Genomic DNA, 25293 nt, shown 5'->3' on the forward strand with positions numbered 1-25293 from the left:
TTACATATAATCATTAGCACACGATCGTATGCTCATGTTGTGTGCTAATAAATGCGGTCGTTGATGTGTACGTGCGCACTGTTTGCAAGGCCACCCGAAGTAGATACAAAGCACTGTTTTAAAAGCCGGCCGTATGAACGTGCTTGCGTGGCCTATAGCTAGCGTGTGGGGTGGGGATCCCAAGGACCAAAAAATCTCCAGGGTTCGCTTCTGATATCGGTTTTCTGTAACGCTCCTGCCAACTAGGTCTCGTGACGTCAGTTCTCGGCCATGTCACTTCCCAGATACATGATCTTGCGTCCTCGTTTACAAAACCGACTCCAAAATCGGCGCCAGGTTTTCCCTTGAGCAAGTCTTATTGCCGTGACGTTAACATTGCGTTACGATAACCCCCATGAATTTTTAAGGCGGAAGCCTTGAATGACTCATCGTTGTCCGTCCGTCGGCAAAACCTGTCGCACTATAGATGTCAGTCATCCAGACTTAGTCACTCCAGGCTCTCCCATCTCATACGGCGCGGTTCAGGTGTCCACAGGAAAAGTGTTGCATCCACTGCGATTTTCCTTTCGTATGAACCAATTAAAAAAGCGCTAGAAAGGTAGTCGAATCCCCTTCAGGCGCATCCACCGCGCTATAAAGTCTTTCGCCTCGCCGCACTTTTGGGGTGCACAGTGCCCCCTCCATTGTTTTCACTTCCAGCTTCCATAACGTGCAATCTTCCGTTCCACCCATGAATCATGAACCTGCCGTAAGGCTCTGAAACTAAAGTGGCGCAGAAAGAAAAGAAAGGTTGTTAACAATAAAGTGGGCGCTTCGTTAGGGGTAGAAGCGGAGGTTAGGCCTCCGTTCCTTGTATAGAAACGAAGTTTGGCTTACAAAATTAGTATGTCTCTCTCTTGTTTAAGTAATGCGAATTCCGGCTGGGAAAAAGAAATTCATCTGCAGATTCTGTAAAATCATGTGTCAGAAATTTAAGCTTCATTTCTATAGCCTAATGAATAGCGAAGCAAAGTGACGCACGCCTTTCCTTCATCTTCTTACCCCTTAATATTTTGTTTCTTTTTTCGAGAATATAAAAAGTAGCTTGAATCGAAAAGTACCATGGTGGATTCCAAATAACGAGAAAGATGCGCATTCCGTCCATTTAATGGCAAAGTGTCGGGAAAGCAAAACATCAGGTTTATTCTTTAATCGTTAGGCTCGAGCGGAGTCTCCACCTGATGCACTTTATTCCGAAAAGCTTCCTGCGCGCACGATTTTGACGAGGAGTTCCGCGCATCTGTCGGATTACCGGGAGGCTTAGAAGTGCGCATTGACATGCGTGGCTTGAAGCCGCCGGTTGGAAGCTCTCTCGTTAGAGCTGGTGCGTGACGTGGCCTAAAGGCCAGCATTGTATGGGAGGTAAAGCAACTTCTGATTGACCGCACTGCCGCACCGCTCCGTATGTAATTGCGCGGAAATTTCTGTTCTGTTAGATTGCCCCACGCTGATTATCTGTTTGGCTGTGTGTGCTTTGTTTAGCAGAAATGTCGTTCTGCATGTAGCAAAATTTTCCTTGATCTTTGTGTTTATTAGTTAAATGTTTATATGGTATTTTCTGCTTTCGTGAAATCTACTATGCCGTCCGCTCGCATTCCTGTGTGATTGACCATCACCTTCCTGTATGTACTAGGAGCACTAAAGCATAAAAATATTGTAGCAAAATAAAGAAAACGAAAAGGCTTGTGTGCGTGTGTGTCGGTGTGGGTATGAGGGACGCCCGCACTTAAAATGTATTACAGAACTGCACTGCGTTGGCCGCCTGATGACTTGTAGGTTCCCTTACCGCATCCTGGCCGCGAAAACGTGACTCTGAAAGTATTGTAGGTACATATAATATAGGGCAAGCTCCCCAATAAAAAGATCGGTTAGGGTTTTTATTTGACGTCACGAGACTACACGATATGGCCTAATTGGCAGGGGCTTTACGAACGGTGATATCAGAAACGAACCCTGGACTTTTTTTTATCCTTGGGATCCCCACCCTGCACGCTACCCCTCGACCACGAAAGCACGTTAGTACGGCGGGCTTGGTTAAACAGCGCTTTATAGCTACGTCGGGTGCTATTGCACACAGTGTGCACGCACACATAAGACAGCATGTGCAATCAACATCAACATGCGACCGTGTGCTAATGGTGTAAGACTATAGGGGGCGCCCACCATTTCACCAGTTCTATTGAGAATTCACGGCTGTGTTTATAACCTTAGTACTTTTATGCATTTATCGTATAAAGCCATTAAGTTCTCAACGTACGAATGTCAGGTTCTCGCTTCTTTATATTGCATACTAACACGTGCATTACTCCATGACAGAAACTCGACTAGACTGTTTGTGTAGTGTTGCTTGAAATGACTGCGTCAGCTCCCGAACTCTTGTCGCAGGTACAAGAAGAAAAAAATGCAAATACTTAGATGGATTTAAATAACGCAACAACTTGTTCATGAATTTTGCTTTAAGAATTTCAAATGCAAGCAATGTTTACCTAAATAACAACTGACCGCCGTGCATTGACACGTGGGAAGCAATAAATATGAAAAAGAAAAATTTACGCGCCGGTGGCGTGCTTCGGCCTAGTTGTTATTTTAGCGCTTACCGTGATTTAACGTATGATTTCAAGGACTGCAGGCAGTGAGCTTGTGGACGTTAGGGAAGAATAAATTGCTGCTTTGTGAGAATGGATGCCTTCAGTGCACTGTTCACGTTGTTGGAAAATGGACACTATCTAAAAACCCGAGCAATTTGTTTTCTTCAATCGGTCGCTGTTGCGATGGGTGAGGACGCGAATGTCGGGCGAGAACGTTGACTGTACCCGCTGCTGATTTAAGGTATGTCCATGCAGAATTGTTAACCATTGTTCGCTCTGGGAGCCAGCGATTAACTCCAGCAGTGCTGCGTAGACAGCGACTCTAGTCACGCCACAGCAGAGAAGGCGAGCTCCTTCGCGGAGCCAAAGCGCTCGCGCGTGCCACCCAACGCGACCACTTTAAAGGCGGTGGGCATCGGCGGGTCGGGGAAGCCTGATTATAGACTCAGCTGGCGTTGACGCGTCTTGAAAAATGAGGCTGCGATAGCGCGCGAGCCCTCGTCGTCGGTCGCCCCCGGCAAGGAGTTTTCGCCGCAAGCTCCAGAGCGTTGGGACAAGCCCCTCCTGCAGGGGCGGTACCGACGAGGTTGCCTCGCCGAAAAACCGTGCAGCGTAGTCGAAGTAGGAATAGGCGTAATCAGTCCCCCAGAGCGTGTGGGCTGGCCAAGTCTTGCGCGCCACAGCCTCTTGCGATTTTGGCTTCTGCTCTGATTTGCGCATTGCTGTTGATCTCGCCGTTGTTCGACTCCTTCGAATCGTTGAGATTAGTGGCTGAATTGCTTGCATGCAGACGCTTAGTACTCAGCCGTTGATTATTTTTACTTCAGTCATGAATAGGTTCGGTAACTCTGCATGGTTTTAGTGAGGACGAGTGAAAGGTGGCTTCGGCGAGAGGGATAGGAGGAGGGTGAGCCGCACTCTCACGCTGTGGGCACAGCGCTCGGCCTGTGTTTCACCCAGACACGGTGATTAGCCCACCTTGGGCCCCGTATTTACAGCGCGCGAGCTGAAAGGCCATCGGGACGCCTGTTTGGGGCGCGCGGAGAGTTCTCGACTCGAGGTCCTCCCAACGGGCTGCTACGAAATTTCCGTTTTTCGGCAAGGTTATAGTTTCGTGCCCGTTACAGCGTTTGAGCTCCCATCGTATATTTCTGTCGCGTTTAATCTGGGTTTAAATTCGCCTGCAGAGCAACATTGACGATGCAAATCTCGGGTCCCACTAAAGTTGGTTGTATTAACCATTACAGCCGCGCACAAATTTCGAGGGATTTAAATTTATCCAAAATTTATATTTCCATTGCAGGACAGTATTAAGGCATGACTTTAGGCCGTTCTTTACTTATTTACGCACCTAGAGGGGGCGCTTCGGTTTGTCTGTGTCGAAAGGCGGAAAGCAATATTCTCCTAATACGCGTTCGAATTCGATCGTGCCTGTCATTGCGACATATCTTTGCCTTCTCCTTCCTGGCAAAATGCCGTGGTTTTATCGTTCCGTTGTTATTTTGGGGGTTTGTCTACTGAAGGGATAAGGAATATGGACCGGCGTAGGTGTACTGCGGCGTTCCTCTATAGGGTTTCGGGCTTCTGGAGTGTACCGTTGTTTATCATCGTCATTCCAGTTTAGTGGTGACCGATACACTTCGCCTAACGACGTTTCTAGCTTCCATTTTCCGGTCGCTTCCCGCTTTGCACGAGGACATCATGCGTGCGAGCATCTCGTTGCATGAGCGGGTTCCGCCTGAGCCTTTGCAACCCTCCAGGGGGTCGGCGCTCATTCCATTTGCTGCATCGCTCGGCAAGGAAGGCGCGTGCGTTGCCGCCGGCGTATTCCATTAGCGCCTCCGGCTGCTCCGTCTTCTTTTTCGGCGTCACCTTAATTCCTTCGCGGGCCGGCCGTCGTGATTGAAACTGCGAGCGCTCGCGTCTGCTTGCCCGCTCGCCCACTTAAGCCGCACGCTATGCTGTCGCCGGCTAACCGGACACGACAGCCGCAAACTTCTCTGCTACGATGTATGCGACCGAGTTTGTCGTCTCCGATGGCCCGAGGCAAGGCCCTCATTGGCCCGCGCATTATCCAATCAAAGCTGGCGAAGTTGGCGCCTTGCCTCGCCTGCTCCACGCCGGAGCGTCACGTCAACACTCATAAACGGTCGTTGTGCGCAAACTTGCTTGCCCAGTCGGATGGCTCCGCTTATCAATCCTAGCACCGAGAAGAGATGGTCGCAACGGGACAGCCGCCAGGCTAGCTCTGGCCCTGTGTGCTCCTCCGGGGCAAGCCCACCGAGTAAAGGGCTTAAGCTGGTGTTTGCGTCCCTAGAAGCATCGGCTCGTTCTAATTGCACGTGCCGGCTCTATCTCTCTCTTTCTGAGCATAAAGTGCGACGGCCGGACCGAGTGGAAAAAAGAAAAAGACGAAAAAAATGGTACGAAAAACAAAAAACAGGCAGGCAGCAGCACGCCAGAGAGCGCACATGGCTTCGAATTAAAGCGACCTGCTTCTTCACGGTGGCTGCAACTCCAGCGGAGTTTGGCCCCAGCGCTCGGCCAAGTTTAATTGCAAAGTCGAGTCCGAGGGAGCGGGCCCCCGAAGGATAGCAGTCGAACGTCGTGCGAGGAACTGGTCGCCGCCCTTCCCCAGCCTCCCGCGCGCGCGCGCTCGGCGCCGGGGTATTAGCACTGCGCGTAGCGGACCGTGAACTGTGCGCCCTCTGAGGACGGACTGCGCGCACGGCTGCCTCGAGCGGCCCGCAGTCGCAGGGATTTCGGCGAAAGCAAAGTAAAAAAAAAAATGGAATGCGCGCGGCCAAGATTCCGGGGCCTAAGACGCAGCGTCGCGGAGCCGCCTTTCGCGGCCTTTGCTCCGGCGCCCGGCAACTTGGAGCGAGAAAGTTTGTTGGCATCTCTGTTCGTGCCGCTTGGCTGCCGAGGCAGTCGCCGGAGTACGCCTTTACGAGTAACGTTGCTCGCCTACACCTGTTTTTCTGTGGCGGCGTAGCCAGATATCGCGAACTTGCAACTTTCTCGAGGAAACTCCCCGGGAGGTGTTGTACCTCGAGTAATCTCTGTAGGCTTGCGAATGTCCCCAGCGATAGCTTGCTGTTGTGACTTAGGGCGTGCTTTCGGGGCATTCCCTAGGAGTTGGACATTTCGTTTCGAGTTGAGATGCGTCTAATTTCCCAAGTGCCAGCTTCTCTCAAAATTACCGAGAAACGTTTGACATGCTCCAGGCTTTCTTCGTAGCCCTGAGGATTTGTTGTCTCAAACATTTGGCATTTTGCTCCTTTTGTTAAAATGACCTAGACCTAGGTCATTTTTGGAATATGTGCTATTTTGGAACTATATGACTCGTGAGCAGTACATGCTGATGCGTTGACATCGCCTTCTTTAGCGTCCTTTCTTCAATCGCTTCTTACGAATGAGTATGAACACCTGACTCGCTGTCCTAAACAGGCCCGTACGTTCGGTTACCAGTGGCAATAGCTGATATTCCTCATGGTCCCGTCTTCACTCCGCCCCGGTGCTCTACGTCTCCCACCAGGGGCGCCGCATTCGGCGCGAGTCGATCTGCGTGCGCGCTGTAAATGATACAGAGGCCCCAGTAGGCCGCTGAAACATCTCGCATCTGCGGCGCCTATGGAATTGTCGGAATGCGGAGTCGATGTCATATGCACAGGAAGAGAGAAGCGATGTGCTTGAGCGCAGCGGAGCACGGAGCCTTCTCAGGTTCTTTCCGGAGGGTTGCCTGAAAAACATACTCTAGTATATTGTCTGTCCCTACGTAGCCATGTGGCAAGTGCTCAGATACAAAAGAAAAATATTACACGGAGAATATAAAAAATTTTATGCTACATGAATCCCTTGTGATATGCATGACGCCAGACGCAGTCGGCACGGATTTCGACTTTTCCACATAGGCTGACTATTTTGCCATGGTTTCCATACAGGTCATGAAAAAAACGTATGAGATTGTTTGCTACGTCGGGTGGAAGAAACGTTGCAATATGGAGGCATCATGATTTTCCACAGTGAGCGCAGGAGGGAGCGAGGAACAGAAAAACAAAATAAAGCATAGAAAAAGTTGTACGATGCAGTGACATTTTGTTACTTTTGCAACATTGCATGATAAAATCGGTGCGGTGTTATTGCATGACGCAACATGTTTTTAGTATGGCAAAGTTGATGCTAACCGTTGATGTCATGCCCAGTTTCAACTCACCCGCTCCGACCTTTGCCGCTTTGTTTGTGCGCTGCCGACAGATACGCTGTGTAGACGCCTTATTCATAGGCGGAAATACTGTTAGAATAAAAATGTAGGAAATTTGGACAAATCAGTGTCGCGAAATGAGATCAGTCCTGAGTTTTCACCGCTACTTAAGATTATGCTGTTGCTCGGAAAAGCACGAAGCGAGAATATGAACAGAGGGTACGTTGCTTTTAATGCAAGAGACGTGGAGTGAGATGCGAAAACCCTGTTTCTGTTGCACCGTTTTCGCTCGAGAGAGATTCACCGCTCTTCAGAAACTGTTCGATCGCATAAGGCTGCGTCGGTGGCGAAGAGAAGGGTAGCGGAGAAGGATGGCTGCAAAGTGGAGCGAGCGTTTTTTTTTTTTTTTTTTTCTGGTATTGAGCGTACTTTTTGCGACAGTAAAAAAAGAAATATCGATCTAGCATTTCCCGCCGAACTAAAATTTCAGCGCGCGCCCGCTGACAGGCGGTTTGGCCTTTCTTGTTCTTATCGCTTGCATACTCAATAAGCGCGACCGTCACGTCGGCAACGTGCATTAAATTATCGTGCACGTATGTCGGCAGGCGCTTCGGCATCGATGGAGGCTGCCTGCCAGGTTTTGAACGAGAGTGGGAATCCGCAGCACGGCGTATAGCGGCAAACTGGAGTTGGAAAGGGATGCTGAAAGGCGCGCTCTAAGAAAGAAACCTGAGGGAACAGAAAAGAGCAAGAAATCCAAAAGGGGCCGGTGGTGCGCTGCCGCTATCTCGGGGACGCAACACTCCGGAAACGGAAGCGACGCTCTATTTCCGGCGGCTGAGAGCCCCGAAGACGCGGCCGGCGAGTTATTCGCCATATTAGGACCAAGAAAAGAAAAGGAAAAGAAAGAATGGACCGCAAGTGAACCAATCGAGAGCGGTGCTTGCAGACAACAAAAATATGGAACGCGTAGCAGATGAGAAGGGCAGCTTCTTCTAGCAGACGACGAAGTGTCTGCACTGCTCTGGCCGCACGCGCGGCCTTTCCACTAGGCGCGCAGGTCTCGCTATTTCCTTCGCCGATGGCGATGTCTCGCGCTCCGCTGCACACCTCTTGTCGTCTGCTTACGGGTTCAGTGGGCTCACAAGCTGCTCACTTCACTGTCCCACAAAGTCCGTGGGACCGCGGTCGTCCAGTGCACGGCACTCACCGCATCTCGCAGTGTTCTAAATCTGCGCAGGCAAATCATCTCCTGTTGTCGACATGCGGCGACCTGGTAATGGGCGCTGATATTTCATACTACGGCGCAATTTCCTCCATTTGCGTTCTTTTGTTGGTATTCGCGCGCGTCACGTATGGCGCAGGAGTTGTGCGCGGAGGGTATGGATGAGGAAAGAACGGGGATCTCGCCCTGCCACAGGATGCGAGTCTGGCCCCCCAGATTGCAGGAAATTGAGAGCGCTTCCACAAGCGCTAGTCGCCCGCGCTACGCTTTAGATACGTCAAACGTCGCAAAAACAATATGACTGCAGTTGTGAAGGTCGTGATGCGGAATGGGACATTGTTGCAAATTATAATGAATGTCCCTGCAGTCTTTTGCGAGCACGGTGCGCGTATGCGTGGGGAGATCTTGTACATACATTGTATAAATAACAGTGTCAAGGGTAGTCCATGCTACAGGCATGAGCAATAAGAGATGCTAGTAAGTGTGCACGAGTAGATAGACGCGCGAAAGTGCAGAATTCAGAGGAAATTCGGTCCTTGCTCAGTGCTTCTTTGGCGACAATCTTATGGACTCACTTCCCTTCATTCAAAAAACTTTTATAACCGTAAAGCCCGCTAACTTTATAGGAGCCGCCTTATATAAATATTTTTTTTTTACACGATAAAGGAGGGGGGGGGGGGGGGGGTATTGGATTCGTTCAGCAGAGAAGCCTTCGCTATCCCCTGGAATTCAAAACCGTAACCCGCAGATGCATCGGAAAAATACTCATTTCAATAAAACAAACTTGTTGCCACGGGTGTTGGAATCGGGGCATTTTTCATGCCAGGCGAGCACGCAACGTATAGGCCACAAATGGTCGTTGGTGCCCCGCTTGTTAGAGGGAACTAAGTGACGCGCTTTGGTGCTTATGACATACATGCGCTTGCAATGTGAACTGATTTTATTGTGATAATATTTGTTGAATAATTTAAACCAGAAGATTTGAGGACACTTTGGCGACTAAAGTGATGAAAGGCGAAAACCTGAGTGCTGCATTCTGCTACGCGACTGTTGCGCATGTAGCGATGAATGCCGCTACGAGTAAAGTGAGCGACTACTCTTTCACATTCTGCGAGTGCATTTATTCAGTGAATTCTACATGGCAGCGACGAGATCGTACTCCTTGTTTTTTCGCAGTTGTTCTACGTTTACTGTTGTGTGTTTCATTTTACCGTGTGTGCAGCATTGATTAGTAATTAAATAATCAATAATGCAACTGTCACTAATTAACAATTACATTTAATTAGTCATTAATGAGACAGTGGGAGTAAATTAGTGATTAGCAAATTAGCCGTGAATGAGTACTTTATAATGATTATTAGTAATTACTAATTAATTAATTAGTAACTGATTAGTAATAGACACAGCGCATACTGTGTTGGGGCTCCCTGATTGGTTGAGACCTCCATGACGTCATCCCGTCTCGACAAATCAGAGCCGCCGCAAAAGCGTGACACTTTTGCAGACGACAGCGGTGAGGCAATAAAGCCATTTCGCCTTAAAAAGTAAGGATCGCGGAATGAAAGGGTGGTGGTAAAGGCGCTATCACGTCTACCCTTAAAGCGAAGCTTAAGTTGTTCAACAAGTTTCGTCTTGCGCCCTTCCTGAGATATTCGTATACAATCACCGACAGTGTGCCTGGCGTAGTTTTCCTCCCTCGATTTCGTGGACACAATGCTCTGCGACACGTGCTCAGCTTGCTTTTCTTTTTGCGATCATGTCATACTATTCTTGTTGTTGTTTGTTTCGGTTGTGTGCTTTCTTTATTTTTTAGATATGAACTGGCACATTCTTTATGCGGCGCTATCTCTTGGGGCTTATGTTCGTCCGGCTGAGCTAAATGAAGGTGAAACTGCTTGATTGTAGAAAATTATTAGGCTACCATGCATGCAGTTAACTTGCCGATGTCTTTTTCGGGGTGGCCCCTGAAGCAGTTTAAAACAGATATAACTATGATTGCAACCACAACTCCGTTAACGCCTACCTAGCGTTGACCAGTATTTCCCAGCACAACGAAGTTTGTGCCAGCTTTGAGTGGGTCATTTCACAGAACTGCTTGCATATAGCAGCAAAGCTTGGTGGGCCTCCATAAGGCAAAGCTTCACGTCACGCAACGCCTGAAGTCTTTTTGTGTGTATGGCTGCTGTGCATGCCCGAAACCATGCAATGTGTCAAGAATGTGCACCTGCACTTTTTTTTTTCTTTGTAGTAAAACAAGCGCTCAGTTTTCTGACGTACTTCTTCTTTTCTTTTCCCTGTCTCAGATGAACCGTCCAATTCAAGTGAAGCCGGCCGATAGTGAAAACAGGGGAGGTAAGTGCTTGTTGGATTTTTCACCAAACTTGCGTCGCCACAGCGATGAGGCTGGCTGTGGGGCGTCCTTCTGGTTGCCCATAGGGTCACCAGAACCGTGCCGTTATTTTCGATGCTCCAATTATTCAGACTGGCGTGGAAAAGCGACGACCCTTGCCTGACAGTTACGAATCATATCTGCCGCTTTTCAGGCGTTCTTTATTTCTGCAAGGGCGATTTCCACTGGTTGCTCCTGAGCAGGTTTTTCTGCTACGAAATGACGGTTTCGAATTCCGCTGGTTGACCAAGGTAGGCTGCGCGTACTCCGCCGGTCGTTTCCAGCATCTCGGGCGCTCTACCTCGATCCGCCGAGCAGAGTTGGATGTCGCTGGAAGTTCTAGTCGGCGTCACTTCGAGTGATCGCGGGATGGTTTCTCTTTTTTTTTCTTTGTTGTTGTTGTTGTTGTTTAGTTGGTTGGCTGGTTTGTGGGATTTAACGTCCCAAAGCAACTCCAGCTATGAGAGACGCCGTAGTGGAGGACTCCGGAAATTTCGACCACCTGGGGTTCTTTAACGTGCACTGACATCGCACAGCACACGGAGGCCTTGCTTTTCGCCTCGATTGAAAAGCGACCGCCCAAGCCGGGATTCGATTCCGCGTTCTTGGGCGCAGTAGTCGAGCGCCGTAGCCACTGCGCCACCCCGGCGGAGTGTTTAGCGGTTTCAGATATATTGGCAGAGGATACTGGGCATCATCGTTTTTTTGCGCGCGTATGTCGAAATGCACATATCCAAAAACGTATGCAGCGTTCATAGCGTGCGAAATCAAGTTGAATACTGGCGCATCCCCGTCTATTTTTCAATCGAAACATATTTTGCAGCTAGGATGCGACTTCAGCTTTCACAACCGGCTGAGCATCACATCCGCCGTGCGCTCTGCATGCTCCGCTGGTCGACCAAGGCTGATTCGCTCTGTAGGGGTTTAGGTCGCTCTGATCCCATTCTGGCACCCAGCTCCAATCGGCCAGTGGAATTCACCATAAGACTAAATGGCCTTTATATATATATGTGTGTGTGTGTGTGTGTGTGTGTGTGTGTGTGTGTGTGTGTGTGTGTGTGTGTGTGTGTGTGTGTGTGTGTGTGTGTGTGTGTGTGTGTGTGTGTGTGTGTGTGTGTGTGTGTGTGTGTGTGTGTGTGTGTGTGTGTGTGTGTGTGTGTGTGTGTGTGTGTGTGTGTGTGTGTGTGTGTGTGTGTGTGTGTGTGTGTGTGTGTGTGTGTGTGTGTGTGTGTGTGTGTGTGTGTGTGTGTGTGTGTGTGTGTGTGTGTGTGTGTGTGTGTGTGTGTGTGTGTGTGTGTGTGTGTGTGTGTGTGTGTGTGTGTGTGTGTGTGTGTGTGTGTGTGTGTGTGTGTGTGTGTGTGTGTGTGTGTGTGTGTGTGTGTGTGTGTGTGTGTGTGTGTGTGTGTGTGTGTGTGTGTGTGTGTGTGTGTGTGTGTGTGTGTGTGCGCGCGCGCGCGCGCGCGCGCGCGCGCATGTCTGTACTGTGATGAGCGTTGTTCGGACAACTAGTCGTCATTGCACGCACTACGCACTGGAAGCGCATTGATTTCGCCGATGTCAAGTATCTCAGCAGTGCAAGTAAACAAATGTGAATGCAACGTAGCAGACACCAGCTTTGGGTAGTGCAGTAGGACGTAGACCATGGTGATATGGCTCCTCGCTTACGGTGTGTCCGGATATGACTTGCCGAACCATTTACCGGAACCAGACGAAAGCGGAAATTAGTTTTCGGATCGTGAGATCCTTGTCAGTCTGCGTGAAACTGTGGGGAATATGCAGTAGGGACGATAAACAGGTGAGCGCTTCTAACGGTAAGCTGTCATGTAACTGAAGGAGTCATTTAGCTGAAAAGGAGTCGCGTAGCGGAGCACGCAGCACCGCCGGAGTGTCGTCGCAGCACACGGCTCATTCATTAAGGCAAGAGAGCGGAAGAGATCACTATCGCGCTCTTTCTAGTCGACGTGCAAACGTGTAGCAGAATTTTTGAAATGCGTAAAGCACTAGGAGTCTAAATACTATGAGGGATGACGTACACCCTCCCACGTTTTTAACCCGAACGCACGAGCGTCGACCGTCGAGTCGATAAGCGCCGTATGACGGAGCACAGCGGCGAAATGAGCGAGAATACGCGCGCGCGCTATGAGCACTCCGGTGCAGCTGTTCTCTGCCAGGCTGTTCTGGGAACGAGACCTCACCCCTGCTTCTTTTGAGCACTGTTATCGTCTTCATCCTTTTTCTCTTCCGAACGTTTTCATCAAGATATAATTAAGCAGGTGGTAGCGCTAGCGCTGGATGGAATGCGATATATACGCCCACTGATTATACTACATGCGTATCAGCATTTTGATTCTTTTTGCTATAGGATTACTTTGCTTATCAATTCTAATCTTTTTCTTAGCGGCATGCAGAATACAGAAGGAAATGCGATAACGCACAAAGGAGCAGGTGGGGTTGGATCCGGTTACCGTAACAGCCTGACAGAGGACGACTGCCTCGGAGTGCTCACTGCGCGCACGCGTGTATTCTTGCTCATTTTGCCGCCGTGTTCCGTCGTACGGCGCATATCGACTCGGGTGAGAGTGTGTACATATGCGTGGCGTTTCAAACGCATGTCATTCGTCATTTACAGATATTATAACTAACGATGTCGTTAGTTTGCCGTTAACGGGAGACCATACATGAGAACTAAGGGTATGTCAATGTACTACGTTAAAAACCGCCAGGTGGTCCAAATTTCCGAAGCCCTCCACTACTGTGTCTCCCATAGCCTGAGTCGCTTACGGAAGTTAAACCCCGTAAATCAAACCATATAATCTGGCAATGCGGGCACCGCCACCGCATTGCTACAAAGAACCTCACGAGCATTCATTTGTGGTTCAGTAAAGCTTATGACAAAACGCGAGCATAGGATCAATAATTCTACTTTTATGCATTCTTTTCATCGAGAACAGTTTCTGCAAGTAATTCGAGCTCGCAAGTTGCGGTTACTTGTGCTATTTTTTATTGTATGAAACGTATTCACTTTAGTTACGCATGGACGCGCTTTTCTCACATCGGGCTAGCTCTTCAACTAAACCGTTTATTTGCTACCGCTTGTATGGTGACACGACATGTTTGCCTCCTTCGGGGCTGCTGTGAACATTGCGTGCTGATTACGATGTCGGAGCACACATTTTCTTCGGCTGTAAAGGTGCAACAATCGTTTTATCTGGTGCGAAGTCAGTGGCCTAGCCAGAAATTTTATTTTGTGTTGTACTCCGCCCATCCGGGGAAAAAAAATGTTGACAAGGGCCTTAGGTAGGGAGGGGGGGAGGGGAGAATGCAGCGCTCAGGAAATTTCGGGGAGCGCTCTGACGCCGACCGCACCCCCCCCCCACCCCCCCTCCCCGGTTACGCCCCTATGCGAAGTAGTTCCGACTACTACTCAGATCTAATCGGAATAATAAACAGCATTTAAAGTGGTCTGATATAAAGTGTGTACATCTTGAACGCGGCCCACGTGTTGGAATTATGGCGAGGGATAGACCTTTTGGCCACTGTTTCGACGCTTCGGTGTGCTGGAATGGCTAAAGTGAACAACCTGCAGACAGTCGTTTCTGGAAGGTGGCCAGTTTAAATCATCGAAGGGCGCTATTCGGCTCCGAACTCCCATATGGCCCTCTCCGCGCTCCACAAAGTGATCCGCGATGATCATAGTGCAGAGTGACTCTCCAATCAGATCCTATTTGAACATTCTTACCGTCTGTCTAGCCGAGCATACGTGACCTCCATGCGCGATCGTTCCTTCATCGGAGGTGCCACCCACTTCTACAGAAGGCGGTGTCGCTTGCGCGCCCCTTCGTTTGCACATTGAGCGATGGAAAAAAGCATATATAAAAATAGGGCTGCGAAGCGAAAAAGTGCGCGTAGAGACATAATCGCGGCGCACTCGCACTATATCGCTCCAACCCCTGCTAGGGGCGCAAAGAACGGGAAGTATTTGAAGGCGCGGCCTCTTTGGCGCAGCACAAATCCACGTGCCGAGTGCGGCCGTGAATAGGCATAAACGAACCTCGCCGGTTGGTCCGCTTCGGGCTGGGTGTCTCAAGAGCTTCCAAGTGCCGAGAGTCACGCGTCCGTTTCTTTCCTGACGTCCAGCAGATAAAGGAGCCACACTCTGAATAGCAAAAAAAAAAAAAAAAAAGGAGTAGTGAGAGGTCGGGAAAGGGGACAGCGAGTTGGAGGGGTACCTAGCGAGAGTCTTGCCCTGCATATTGAATATCGGACGGCGCGCGCGCGCCGCCCGAATAAAGAGAAGCTCGGAGCAGCATCGAAGACGGCGACGACGACGGAGAAATTCGGTTTTCCACGCAGCGCGCGCGCTCTGCCCTCGATGGACTGCGGCGGCAAGAGCTTTGGTATGCTGCTCGGGCGACCGGCCGGACCCATATCGAACCGAGATGGCGCGGGACAACGTAGAACCCCCTCCTCGCCTTTACCGCTGTGCGGCGAAGACAAAACGGCACAGCACGCATGGCGAGGCGGAGCCCCTCCCGAGCTGCTTTGTATGAAGACGGCGGCACGAGCGCCGTACATCAGACCGCGGCGTCGGTCGCCTCCCTGCGCTGCGCTGTTCTAGAACGGCGCTGGCCGGAGGCAATCTGCGTTTCTCGGGGACGTCAGCTGTGTGTACTGTGCACTATGTGTGCGTGTGTGTTTCTGCCAGTGGCAGCGCGACAGACAGTGTGTTGCGCCGCACAGCTCGTTCCTAATTGCCTTTCGTGGCGATGGTTCGCCGCAGGGCACATTGTTCTGGCCAGGATGCCACTGCTTGTTTCAGTCGTGGAAGACTTTTCGGCTCTCTTTGGCTCACTCTCCTTGTGTTTTTCTTTGTTTATTTTCGGAATGAAAATCTGAAGAACTTGTGCTTAATTCTTGCTGCCAGTCTTCACTAAGAAGTCTCTCGTGGGGCCCAACAGACGTTGCTTGATTTTGGCTCGCAGTCCCAATGTCCATTCAACGTAGATTCCTGGTATTCAGGTGTGTCCTCAGTCACCTTTCAATCTTGTGTTAGTCCGAGCCCTAGCGGAATGGGCGGCATACGACGCACGCCATCACAATGATCTTATGTAGGCGTCGCCTGTTGCAGATTTTGCGGGCAGCACTGCTGAAACCTAGCGACTACATTCCCGCCGAAGACACATGCATACAAAAAGAAAAGAAAGGGAGGAAGGTCAGTGGGCGGTACAACCACCTCCGAACTCATGCAGAAAATTGAATTCGAAGAGGATGACCTCCCCGTTATGCGTGCAGTGAAGCTATGTCTTTCCCTTTGTCTTCCTGGTGCCATGCGGGTTTTTATTACTTTTGTCTGTAGCTTTCAGGTCAGCTCTTGATATGCTTTATATGTAAGAGCATAAAGCATGCAAAAGTTGCGTGTTTTTAAAAGCAGTTCTTGTACAGCACATATCACACGTACTGAGATCAGCCAGTTTGAAGCAGAACCGACAATACTTTCGTATTTCAGCACTTTTCTAGAATAATATTTGGGTGTATGACATCTATTTAGAAGCCATATAAGAGGGTACATTGCCAACAGACAACAAAATGGAGGAGAGTTGAGGGGTTCTGTTAGTCAACGTTTCGTCGAGAGGACATATCTTCATCTTTTAGCAGTAATGATCTTTAACGAGTGCTTTTATGCTAACCTGAGCATTATTCCGTGCAGTGTAGGTGGCGCCTCATTTTTGGCATGTTTTATGAGTAGTCTTTCTGAGCATGCGGTTATTTGGATTTCGATGTGATAACGTGTGACGTGAACCTGCACCACATTGTCCCCGGCAATGCCGCTGCACCGCGTGTCATGCCAGAAGTGGTGCGAAGGGGCATTCCGCTCGTAGCGGCGTTGCGTGCGCCGCTTCCATTAACTGCAAACGCCGAACAAGCGGTCTGTCGGTGGGCGAAAATTGGCGGCTATGGGTACGGCGCTTGCTCGCTTAAGTCTCGGGCCGCCGCTTGTTCGATGCCATTATAATATCCTGTCACTCGGCTCTTGCGTGCCTCGAGGAGCGGAGTCGCTTACGACCCCTCCATTGCCGATCACGCAGCATCCGTTGTAACTGCCTCTGCGCTACTCTCAGTTCACGTTTTCCAAATTGTGACGTGGATTCATCTCTCTTTGTTTACATTTTTTTATCAGTTGTTCTAGCTGGAACTTACGCGCAGTACAACGTAAAATAAGGACTCCCGCAGCAACATTGGTGAGAACAAGGGATAGAAGTTTGCATCAAACAGGCGTCTAAATCCGCGGAGTTCAGGTACCCGTGGTGGCGTGAGGGGTCATGTTAGTACACTGCGGGTAGAGCACAGTAATGTTGGGCAAATACACCCATTTATTTTCGGCGGGTCGCTGCTAGTGGTCAAGTTGCGAAGCGTGACTACTGCGTGAAGTTAGCTTTCGCCATTAAGACTTCGAAGCCATGCTTGACCATAATTTCTCAGAGGAGCTGGCGACGTTGGAGAGTTGCGCCACGCTTCGAGAAGTTTTCACTTCACTAGAAATTCACCTCCCGTTTTTGAGCAGTATTTGTTATGAAGACGAGCTATAGGGTCGATATAAAGCAGACCTTTTCATGCATATATTTGTAGCACGTGCATAACTTGAATATGTGTAGTCGCGAGCTTGCCAACACCCAGCGAAGAAATTAACCTGCCACTATTTTCGATTTTTAATTTTTAGCAAAAAAGGAAGAGCGTCAGTCAGGTATAGGAAAAAACTACGGAACGATCAAACATCTAATGCGAAAAATCTGTGAAATCATTCCGATTTGCGCTTTTACGCGATTGAATGCACTTAAGATAGGTTGAGGTTTTACAGGCGCGGCAACGTTTTCCTGATGAAGGTGGGCGGAGGTGGTTTGATGGTGGTTGTCGGTGGGTGGCCAGCCTCTTAACGAGGTAAAGTAATGGTGAGGTGACTGTTGTTTTGACTTTTTTGCGTGGTGGGGCTTTATTCTCTGCAGCTAGAAGCAGGCAAGTTCAGCTATTTTTGCATTGCAACAATGGTACATGCCTTCGTAGTCAAAAAGAACTACTCCAAAAAGAAATTCGCTGTGGGTAGCAAGCTTCCTCCTCTCGCTGTGACCGCCATGCAACGTTATAACCCTACAGCGCAATAAGACTGCAGACGTTTTTCGGCTCAGCTTCACCTCGCCGCTGATAGCCAAGTCATAGGATTTTCTCGCCGGAAAGTTTTGGTAATTGGCCGTGTTCCTGAGAAAAGTGCCAGCAGCCACCTATTACCCCCGCGGTTCTTCAATTTTTTCGTGGACCTCAAGCACGAGTAGATTCCCCTTTTTTTTTTTTCGCTTTCTTTGAAATATTTGATGTAGTGTTGCTACTTTCGTCTGAAACTTACTGCAGACTAAGTGCTACTACGAGCGAGTTTCGGATCCCAAGACCGAATCCCGCGAACGGGCTGCTGCTAGCTAGTTACGCCGGGAAACACAACTATTCTCGTTCTAGTAGAACTGCGGCTACCGCATGTTCTCCGCGATATTTCGATCGATTAGCTGTTACGGGCTCGGGCTCACATCCAGGCGCGGAGACCCGGCTCAGCGCGAAGCTCGACAGCGTCTGTCCGAAATCCTGATTGGCCAGTCTCCGGCTGCAGAGTCCCGGGTAGTTTGTCAGGCAGCGCTGTGTGGAAGCGCGCCTGTAGCAGGGATAAGCCTATGCCTCCGTGTAGCTCCGTCTTAGTCGACCGGAGATTAAAAGTAGCGCCAGGCTAATCCCGCCTCGCGGGACACGCCGTGACTGGGCTTGGCGCGTGCTTTGTATTCATTACGGGCTCCCAGCTAATCAAGCAGCAGCGCGTTCTTTGCAACGCGTCCTCAAAAGAGAAAGCAATTACCCGACGCCGCCGGTTATATGGTCGGTCGACATCCCCGCGCTTTTGTCTTTCGCACCCCGAGCCCGTTTTGCCGCTCCGGAAGGCGGCAGGGTCGCCGGCCGCGCGCCTGGGCGCTGCGGCTGCTTTGATGCCCGTCTCGGCAGGCTGTAGAAGCCCGTGAGAGGTACCGAACACTAATCACGACCGCTCGGAACAAGTTGCGCCCGTGCGAAATTGGCGTTCCGTGAGCGTAGAAGAACGCCAAGTGTACAGTTTTGTAGTCAAGGGTGAGTTCTCGCAAAACCGAGATGTTCCACCGCATAGCTGTAAAAAGGATTGCCGGATGCATACTGCGCAGGAGGCGCATTGGCAGGTGCGCGGCCAGTCGCTATACGGCACGTGCGCGGCGTGTATGTATGGAGCGGTGCTTCTCATGGTATGCTAGAATTCTGAGGCAAAAATCCGTTATGCGTTTTCGACTCCTTTTAGCGGGCACCGGAATGCATTGAATGGGAATCTGCCCTTCTTTCGGCACAGCCTCCTGCAGTTGCCTGTGGCGATATATAGCACGTTTTGTTTCCTTATGTCACCTATGTACCGTTTGTCAGAAGTGAAGATTGGAAATACAACTTTTTGAGCGAGTTAGTAATGATGTTTTCATAACTACGGCACAGAAGACGACGCGCATTGCTGGCTTGCAGCTGGAACGTTTATTGTCTGGCTAGCTCATATTATTACACCACTGGCAGCCGGAAATTTCTATGGTGTGTACAAAGGAAAGATGCAGGCATACAACACGTGCCAACATTCACAGTTTTTTTTTTTTCGTCTTTGATTTTTTTTTTTCGACCGCGGCGCGAGGGACGAGCTGATGCATTGCCTTGCTATCGTATGTGCTTCTACTGCGTGCTTTTTTGCTACATCTCGTAAACTGCGTCGTAGTTATGAAAAAAACTAAAGAGCCAAGAGCGTCACGATAACTCTGGCCAAGCTCTTAATTTAGTGGACTAGATTGGTTGCTCGAAGCTCTAGGTCGTAACAATGTTTCGCGACTTCCGTGGAGACAAAACAAGAGCAGATAGTTGTGGATTCGTAACATTTGAACGCCACGAAGGAGAAACTCGGACTTGGCCAAGTATCTTCGCTATAGCTCTTCGCTGCGGCCGACCCCTGACAACCTCGATAGGTTGCTTAGGTAAATTATACAGGGTTTTCTAACAGCGCTCCTCATTGTAGTGGGATGCAGGCGTGGTTACTTGCTCATATTCATTAACGTATAACTTTATACGAGCAAGACGTGAGATGATAATAGGTACGCAGATGACGACGTACGCGTAAGCTGCGAATCGTGTCGGTATTTGTGAATGTAATTCGACGTGATGCTGCGCAGCTTCCCCGCGCATGAACCAGACCTAAATGCGGTTGCTACATTGCTCTTAGGTCGTCGAGTTCTAATCCTTGCCTGGCACTAGAGGAACGCTTTGCGTCAAGATTTCCTTATTGAACGAGTCGAGCTCACGTATCCCATCTGCTGCAAACGATGCCGTTGCCCTTCTTTGTAATGCATACCTTATATTACGATAAACAGAATGTCTGACTTTATGCGTGTCATGTAATGTTCAAAGTGGCCATGTCCTGTGTGCATACACTGGATTCGCGGCCATCCGCATAATATTCACGCGGATGCTATGACGCACATAAACACATCAGACAATCCACCACCTTCCCCTCTTCCCCCAGATTCGTTCCTGTCCCACGTTTCCGATTCTCAGGTTCTGCGCCAGCGAACACGCGCTCTAATTCCTCCGTGTTCGCACCCTCTCCCCCGTAATCTTACTCAGCAGGAGGAGGTATCAGTGCGACGGATTCGGGCAGGGGCAGCTCTGACCCCATCTGTACTACATCTTTGGCGTGATAAAGATCTGCCACTGACTGACAGGTGCCCTCACTGTGACACTGCACCTGAGGTCTGTGATGTGCGTCACTTGTTGTGGACGTGTCCAGCAACGGCTCCAGTTAGACAACGGCTACTCATGAATGTGGGCCTACGGTGGAACCGCGATTGTGATTACGAGAAGTGGACATTTACAACCACTACGCCGCCAACCTCTACGAATACCTAAGTGCAACTGGACTTCCCTCCTTTCAACTTTCTATCTCCTGCATCCCATTCCCCCTTTTTAAACTTATGCCTTGTGGCAAACATTTCAAAAAAAAAAAAAAAATGTAATAGTTTGCTTTGTCGTAGCACCTTGGGCGTTGACTCTTTTCCGCGACATTTCTGAAGGAAGTAATAAACCTCCACGCGTAGAAACTAAACGTGTGCGTTCTTCGATTCTTCTTTTTGACACGAGAACTTCGAATACTTGTGCATATTTTGTAATCGTGTTTTCAAAAAGTAAACATCAACCTTCCGGGCGCATTATCTTCGGCAACACTTCCTCGGGAAGCTTTTTAGGAACAACGACCTTCCAGCTGCATGCACGAGGCGGTCTGTAGCAGTGGATGTGAGATACAGGTGAAGGCGGCCCCCAGACTTCTTTTCTTTTTTTTCGTGGTGGGGTGGTGCTGTTGGGCGCGTGGGGCGAGAAAGAGACGAGGCAGGCCGAGAGAAAGCGAGAAGGAACAAAAATATGACACGAGCATGCAGGCCGAAGACAACGTCTCCCCCACATTTTTTACCCTCCTTTTGTTTGCTTCTCTTTCTTTGCTCACACACATCTCGCCCGCGGCTTGGGAGCGATGAAAGACGCAGAAGCGGCCGAGCGCCGGTCCGATCACGTTTTGTGCGCAGCGGCTCGCCGGTTCTCCGGGTTTTCTTATCGCGTCCGAACAGGAGCTTGTGCAGCGCTCTGTGAGCCCAGTGTGAACCCTTGGCTCTGCTTGTATCCGCGAGCCGCCCCCCACTCTCGCTATCCGAACGCCCTCTAGATGCGGGCGAGAGAACGAGCGCGATGCCGCTGAAAGAGCGGGTGATTTGAGCAGCAAATGAATAAGCAAACACAAAAGGTGCAAAACTTTTCAGCGATATTCATTCAGCTAACTGCAGTGAGAAATTGCGGTGAAGCCTGAAATTTTTCCTTCTTCTTTTCCCCTGGAAGGTTATGTGGGAAGAAGTGAAATTCCGATTCTGCGCGCAGGGGTTTTATTTTGCGTTAAACGAGTAGCGGCGCAAATCGGCATCTGCAATTTAAACGAGGTTCGGAGCTTACAAAGGCACCGCCCGAAAGACGTGTCTTCTTTACGTAATGATTTTTACTCAAGTGTTAAGACGCGGCACTAACTGGTCGCGCTTGCAGGTTTTTGCGACGAGGGGCTTTCCTTGCTGCAATTCTCTTCCCGGAAAACGGCCGACTCACTGGATTAGGTCCACTTATTCGCCGAGCTCAGACATTAGCATATTAATGCGAATATTAACTAACGAATCGCTCCCATGAGGAACCTAACAAGATAGGAGAAAATTGCATATCTTCGCAGACACTTCCGGATTTAGCAACTCGGAGCTCGCGATTCGCTCCTAGGCTGCCGCACAAGAGTCGTGTGGGCGGTTTGTGGAGAAAAAAAAAAATAGGTTCAACAATTTCGCGGTAACAATTTATTAATTTTGGCGTTTATGAAAGCAAAGTGAAAGCCGATACCACCCAATGTGAGTGAAGAGAGCTGATAGTAGTTTGTGACCGCCTTAAAAATACTGCAAAGTAACATGTCGCTTGCACCACTGACGCACGGGAAGCGTAAAACAATGCGAAGTATAAATGATCATAAGCAAGGGAGGACACCTGTGCGTTTTCTCTCCCCTTTAGGTGAGACGGAGCACAAGATGTTCCGGAGCGTGGGGAATCTAAGACAACAAGACAGATTGTGCCACCCGTACAGCGAAAGAGAGCATGAAGTGTTCAGCTGGCCAGTAGAGTACAACAGCGGAGGCTTAATAAGACGTGGAGTGTGCATTGGTTGCCCACACGACGACAGTCGTCATTGCGCGGCTACTTGAAAGACGGCATCGCCCCGGGCGCGAAAAAAAAAAATGGAGGTGTCTGGGATGTTGGTAAGCGCTGGGCTCGGGTGTGCATTCTTTTCATGGCAGTTGCACAAGCAAACGCAGCGCCGGCAGCAGCGAAGGAGTTATGCCGTGCTCTCCGCATTACCCAGGGCGCGCATATGTACTCGAGCGGCGAGTTTCTGAAGCCCCGACGAGGTGTCCACCAGCTTACTCCAAGATGTGGGGGCGGAACTGTTTCCGGCGCGTATCGGTGCCCATACCCCGCATGCGTGCGTGCGACGTCATGGGGAGAACGGCTCACTCGCGCGCCAGGAGGGAGGATGGAGTACCAACATCCGAATGGAAGGAGGGGGTGAGGTGCGGGGCGGTTAGCGATGCAGTGTCTTCATCCCGCCTTCCCTGAGGGGGCAGCAGCAAGTCCGGTCCGCGTGATTAGCACGTATATTGAAAGAGAAAAGCGGCCCGGATTATTCGGTGAGGCCCGCTCTTCTTCCTCTGGGCAGGCACCGAGTTATCCCCGTCACGGCCTGCTTGGCGTAGTGCCGGCTCCCAACCCGCTTCGCTGTCCACTCGCTCGTGCTGGACGGATCTCTTCGATGCTCGGCCGCCAAGGTTGCGTGCAGCCACGCGCAGGGGCACCGCGGCGCGATGTGGCGAGAGCCGGGACATTTCCCACTGTTTCTGACTCATGTTGTCGTACCTTCTCGCTATCTTTGGCCCAGCAAATCAATACACTGTTAAAAGTCTCGTACAGATATCTTAGTTGGCGTTTCTGATCAGCGGCTAGGTTCATCGATTGATCCTGACTTGATACGAGCTGAAATCTCTTTTAGAGGCCGTATGCGAATTTGACAGTCACCAACACGGGATCTTTAGCTTCAGAATCTGCACATCGGCTTAATTGGCTATGTTCTGGTAGTACGAATGTAAACGGTGGTACCTGCCTGGGACAAATGCGCGTTTCGGAAGGAACCGGGCGCTGCTTCCAACTCTCGAGTCGCTGAATAGGGGGGAGAAGGCCGGTGGACGTGCCGCGGCAAAGAAGCCGTGTCACTTCCGCGATCCGGTTTCCGGCGTCTGCAGCTTCTTGAGCCGCTCTCGATTGTTCGCGTGCCGAGCGTACTGCATACGATAGGAATAACGCCCACCTGCGATGCGGGACACAATATTGGCGGCGGCAGAGGCAGCCGCTACGCCACCACAGGCCTGCACTTAGATGCCGAGCGCAGCTCTTCACTTTAGCGTTCTCCAACCGGTATTGAGTGTCTGCCGCTGTGTCCCTCGGTAGAGAGTTTCGTTACCGCCGGGTGATCGGGGAGCCTGAAGCGAGTGTATAACAATGCTATTGCTGCCAGGCAGCCCCCGATCCGAGCACAGGCATTGTCAAGAACCAGAACTGACAGCGGCAGCAGTGCACAGCGAGGGGAGGCGAAACATGTAGGCTCCCTATGTGTGGAGGTTTCGCGACGCCACCTGCCGCCGCAGCTCTCAACGCAGCCTCCGCGCGGCGTCGAAGTCGGACGCTTGGTGCGCTGCGCTGCGGTGCTGGTCAAGCCGCTGGGCTTGCCAAGATAAGTGTTATGCATCGGCCCCCATCTTTGGGAATAATGGCTGGTTTCACTAAAAACACCCGTGGTTACCGCCGGCTTAACGGAGGTATTGGGAACTAGCAGCTCCATCAGGGTGATACACGTTTACATTCCAACCACTTGGAAGGTTGGCTGCTGACGCGGGGTGCAGCAGCGACACCAAAAACACCATAAGTGCACGAAAGTGTCTTATCGAGCGGACTTCGCTCTATCGAAGTGTCTGACGGAGGTAAATGTCTCGCTTGAGGAAAGGCTTACGCACTGCGTAATCTACTTTGCCGGGTAGCCTGTCACCACCGCGCTGGCACAGTGTTGCGGAAGACTGCGGCTCAAATGACGAAACATCGCATCAGCATTGTCGCGCTTCCCCTCGAAGACTTAACTTGGTCGCCTCGTCGTGCCTCAGGCGCGGCGCGCTGAAAGCGGGGCGTGTGAGATTTCGCGAATAACGCGTTCTCAGCCCTGCTTCGCTTTACACGTGTGGGGGGCGACGCGACGAAGGCGAGGAGGAAACGAAAACACAGCGAGAGCAGAACTGCCGCAAAGCGCTGCGAGAGCGGTACGTGGGCGTGACGCGCCTGTGGTTGAGCAGGCTGACCAGATAGAGAAAAAAAATACATATAAATGAAAGCTTCCTGTCACGCCCAGAGCGGGACCACGCCCGCGCAGAGCTAATTGCGGCGCGCGCTCGCGATAAGTGAAATGATGGCCAGCCTCGGCCGCTGCGCGGCGCTCACCCAGAGGCCAAAGGAGACCCGAGATCGCCGAGCCGTTGGCTGGGCCGCATTTCTCGCTATGTCTTTATTCTGCAGTGAGCGAGCGTTCTCTCTGCGAGAATATTGTGGCGCCCAAATTGCTGGTTAATGCATGGATCCTGTTGATCTCCTTCCTCTTGTGACCCCTGTTTTCGCGACACATAGCAGACAAAAGAATTGTCGAAAAGAAAAAAAAAAGGAACAGTGATATATATAGAACCTCCCTATGTCTTTACTAAGAACTTTCTCAAGACTATGGAGTCTAATTCAAATATACATATGCACGGAATATTCAGCGCATATGTCCTTGCTGACTATTGGTACGAATCAAAATACAAGGACGGACATGGGAATTCGCACCTACCGTCCACAGTGTTTGTGGATTGATATTGTTTGATGCATCGATAATCTCCCGCTCGTTTCCGCAAAATTGGACCGTGTGCCTTGGTGATAATGAAGTTGTGAATTCCATATAGGTTGTGTGTATGGAGAGTATAATAAGCAAATATATTTAAACTAGTATATAGTCAATAAAATGTACTCACGAAAGAGGTACAAGGGTACAAGGTAAGAGGTGCAAAGGTAAAAAAGGGTACGGGTTTGATTATATATTTCCTGGAGCCGGCACGTT

General features: G+C 50.3%; 1 protein-coding gene across 8 annotated transcripts in view; it reads left to right on the forward strand.

The window, feature by feature from the left end:
- bru3 (CUGBP Elav-like family member bruno 3) overlaps positions 1-25293 on the forward strand; it is a 609833-nt gene that overhangs the window by 423092 nt on the left and 161448 nt on the right. For all 8 annotated transcript variants that reach the window (XM_084606110.1, XM_084606111.1, XM_084606109.1 and 5 more), the window contains one exon: positions 10360-10408. In XM_084606110.1, coding sequence (XP_084462236.1) covers positions 10360-10408 — 49 coding nt within the window. The remainder of the gene's footprint in view (positions 1-10359; positions 10409-25293) is intronic.

This window comes from Amblyomma maculatum, chromosome 6 (genome assembly GCF_055883805.1).
Source record: "Amblyomma maculatum isolate TAMU_Amacu chromosome 6, ASM5588380v1, whole genome shotgun sequence".
NCBI classification, from domain to species: domain Eukaryota; kingdom Metazoa; phylum Arthropoda; class Arachnida; order Ixodida; family Ixodidae; genus Amblyomma; species Amblyomma maculatum.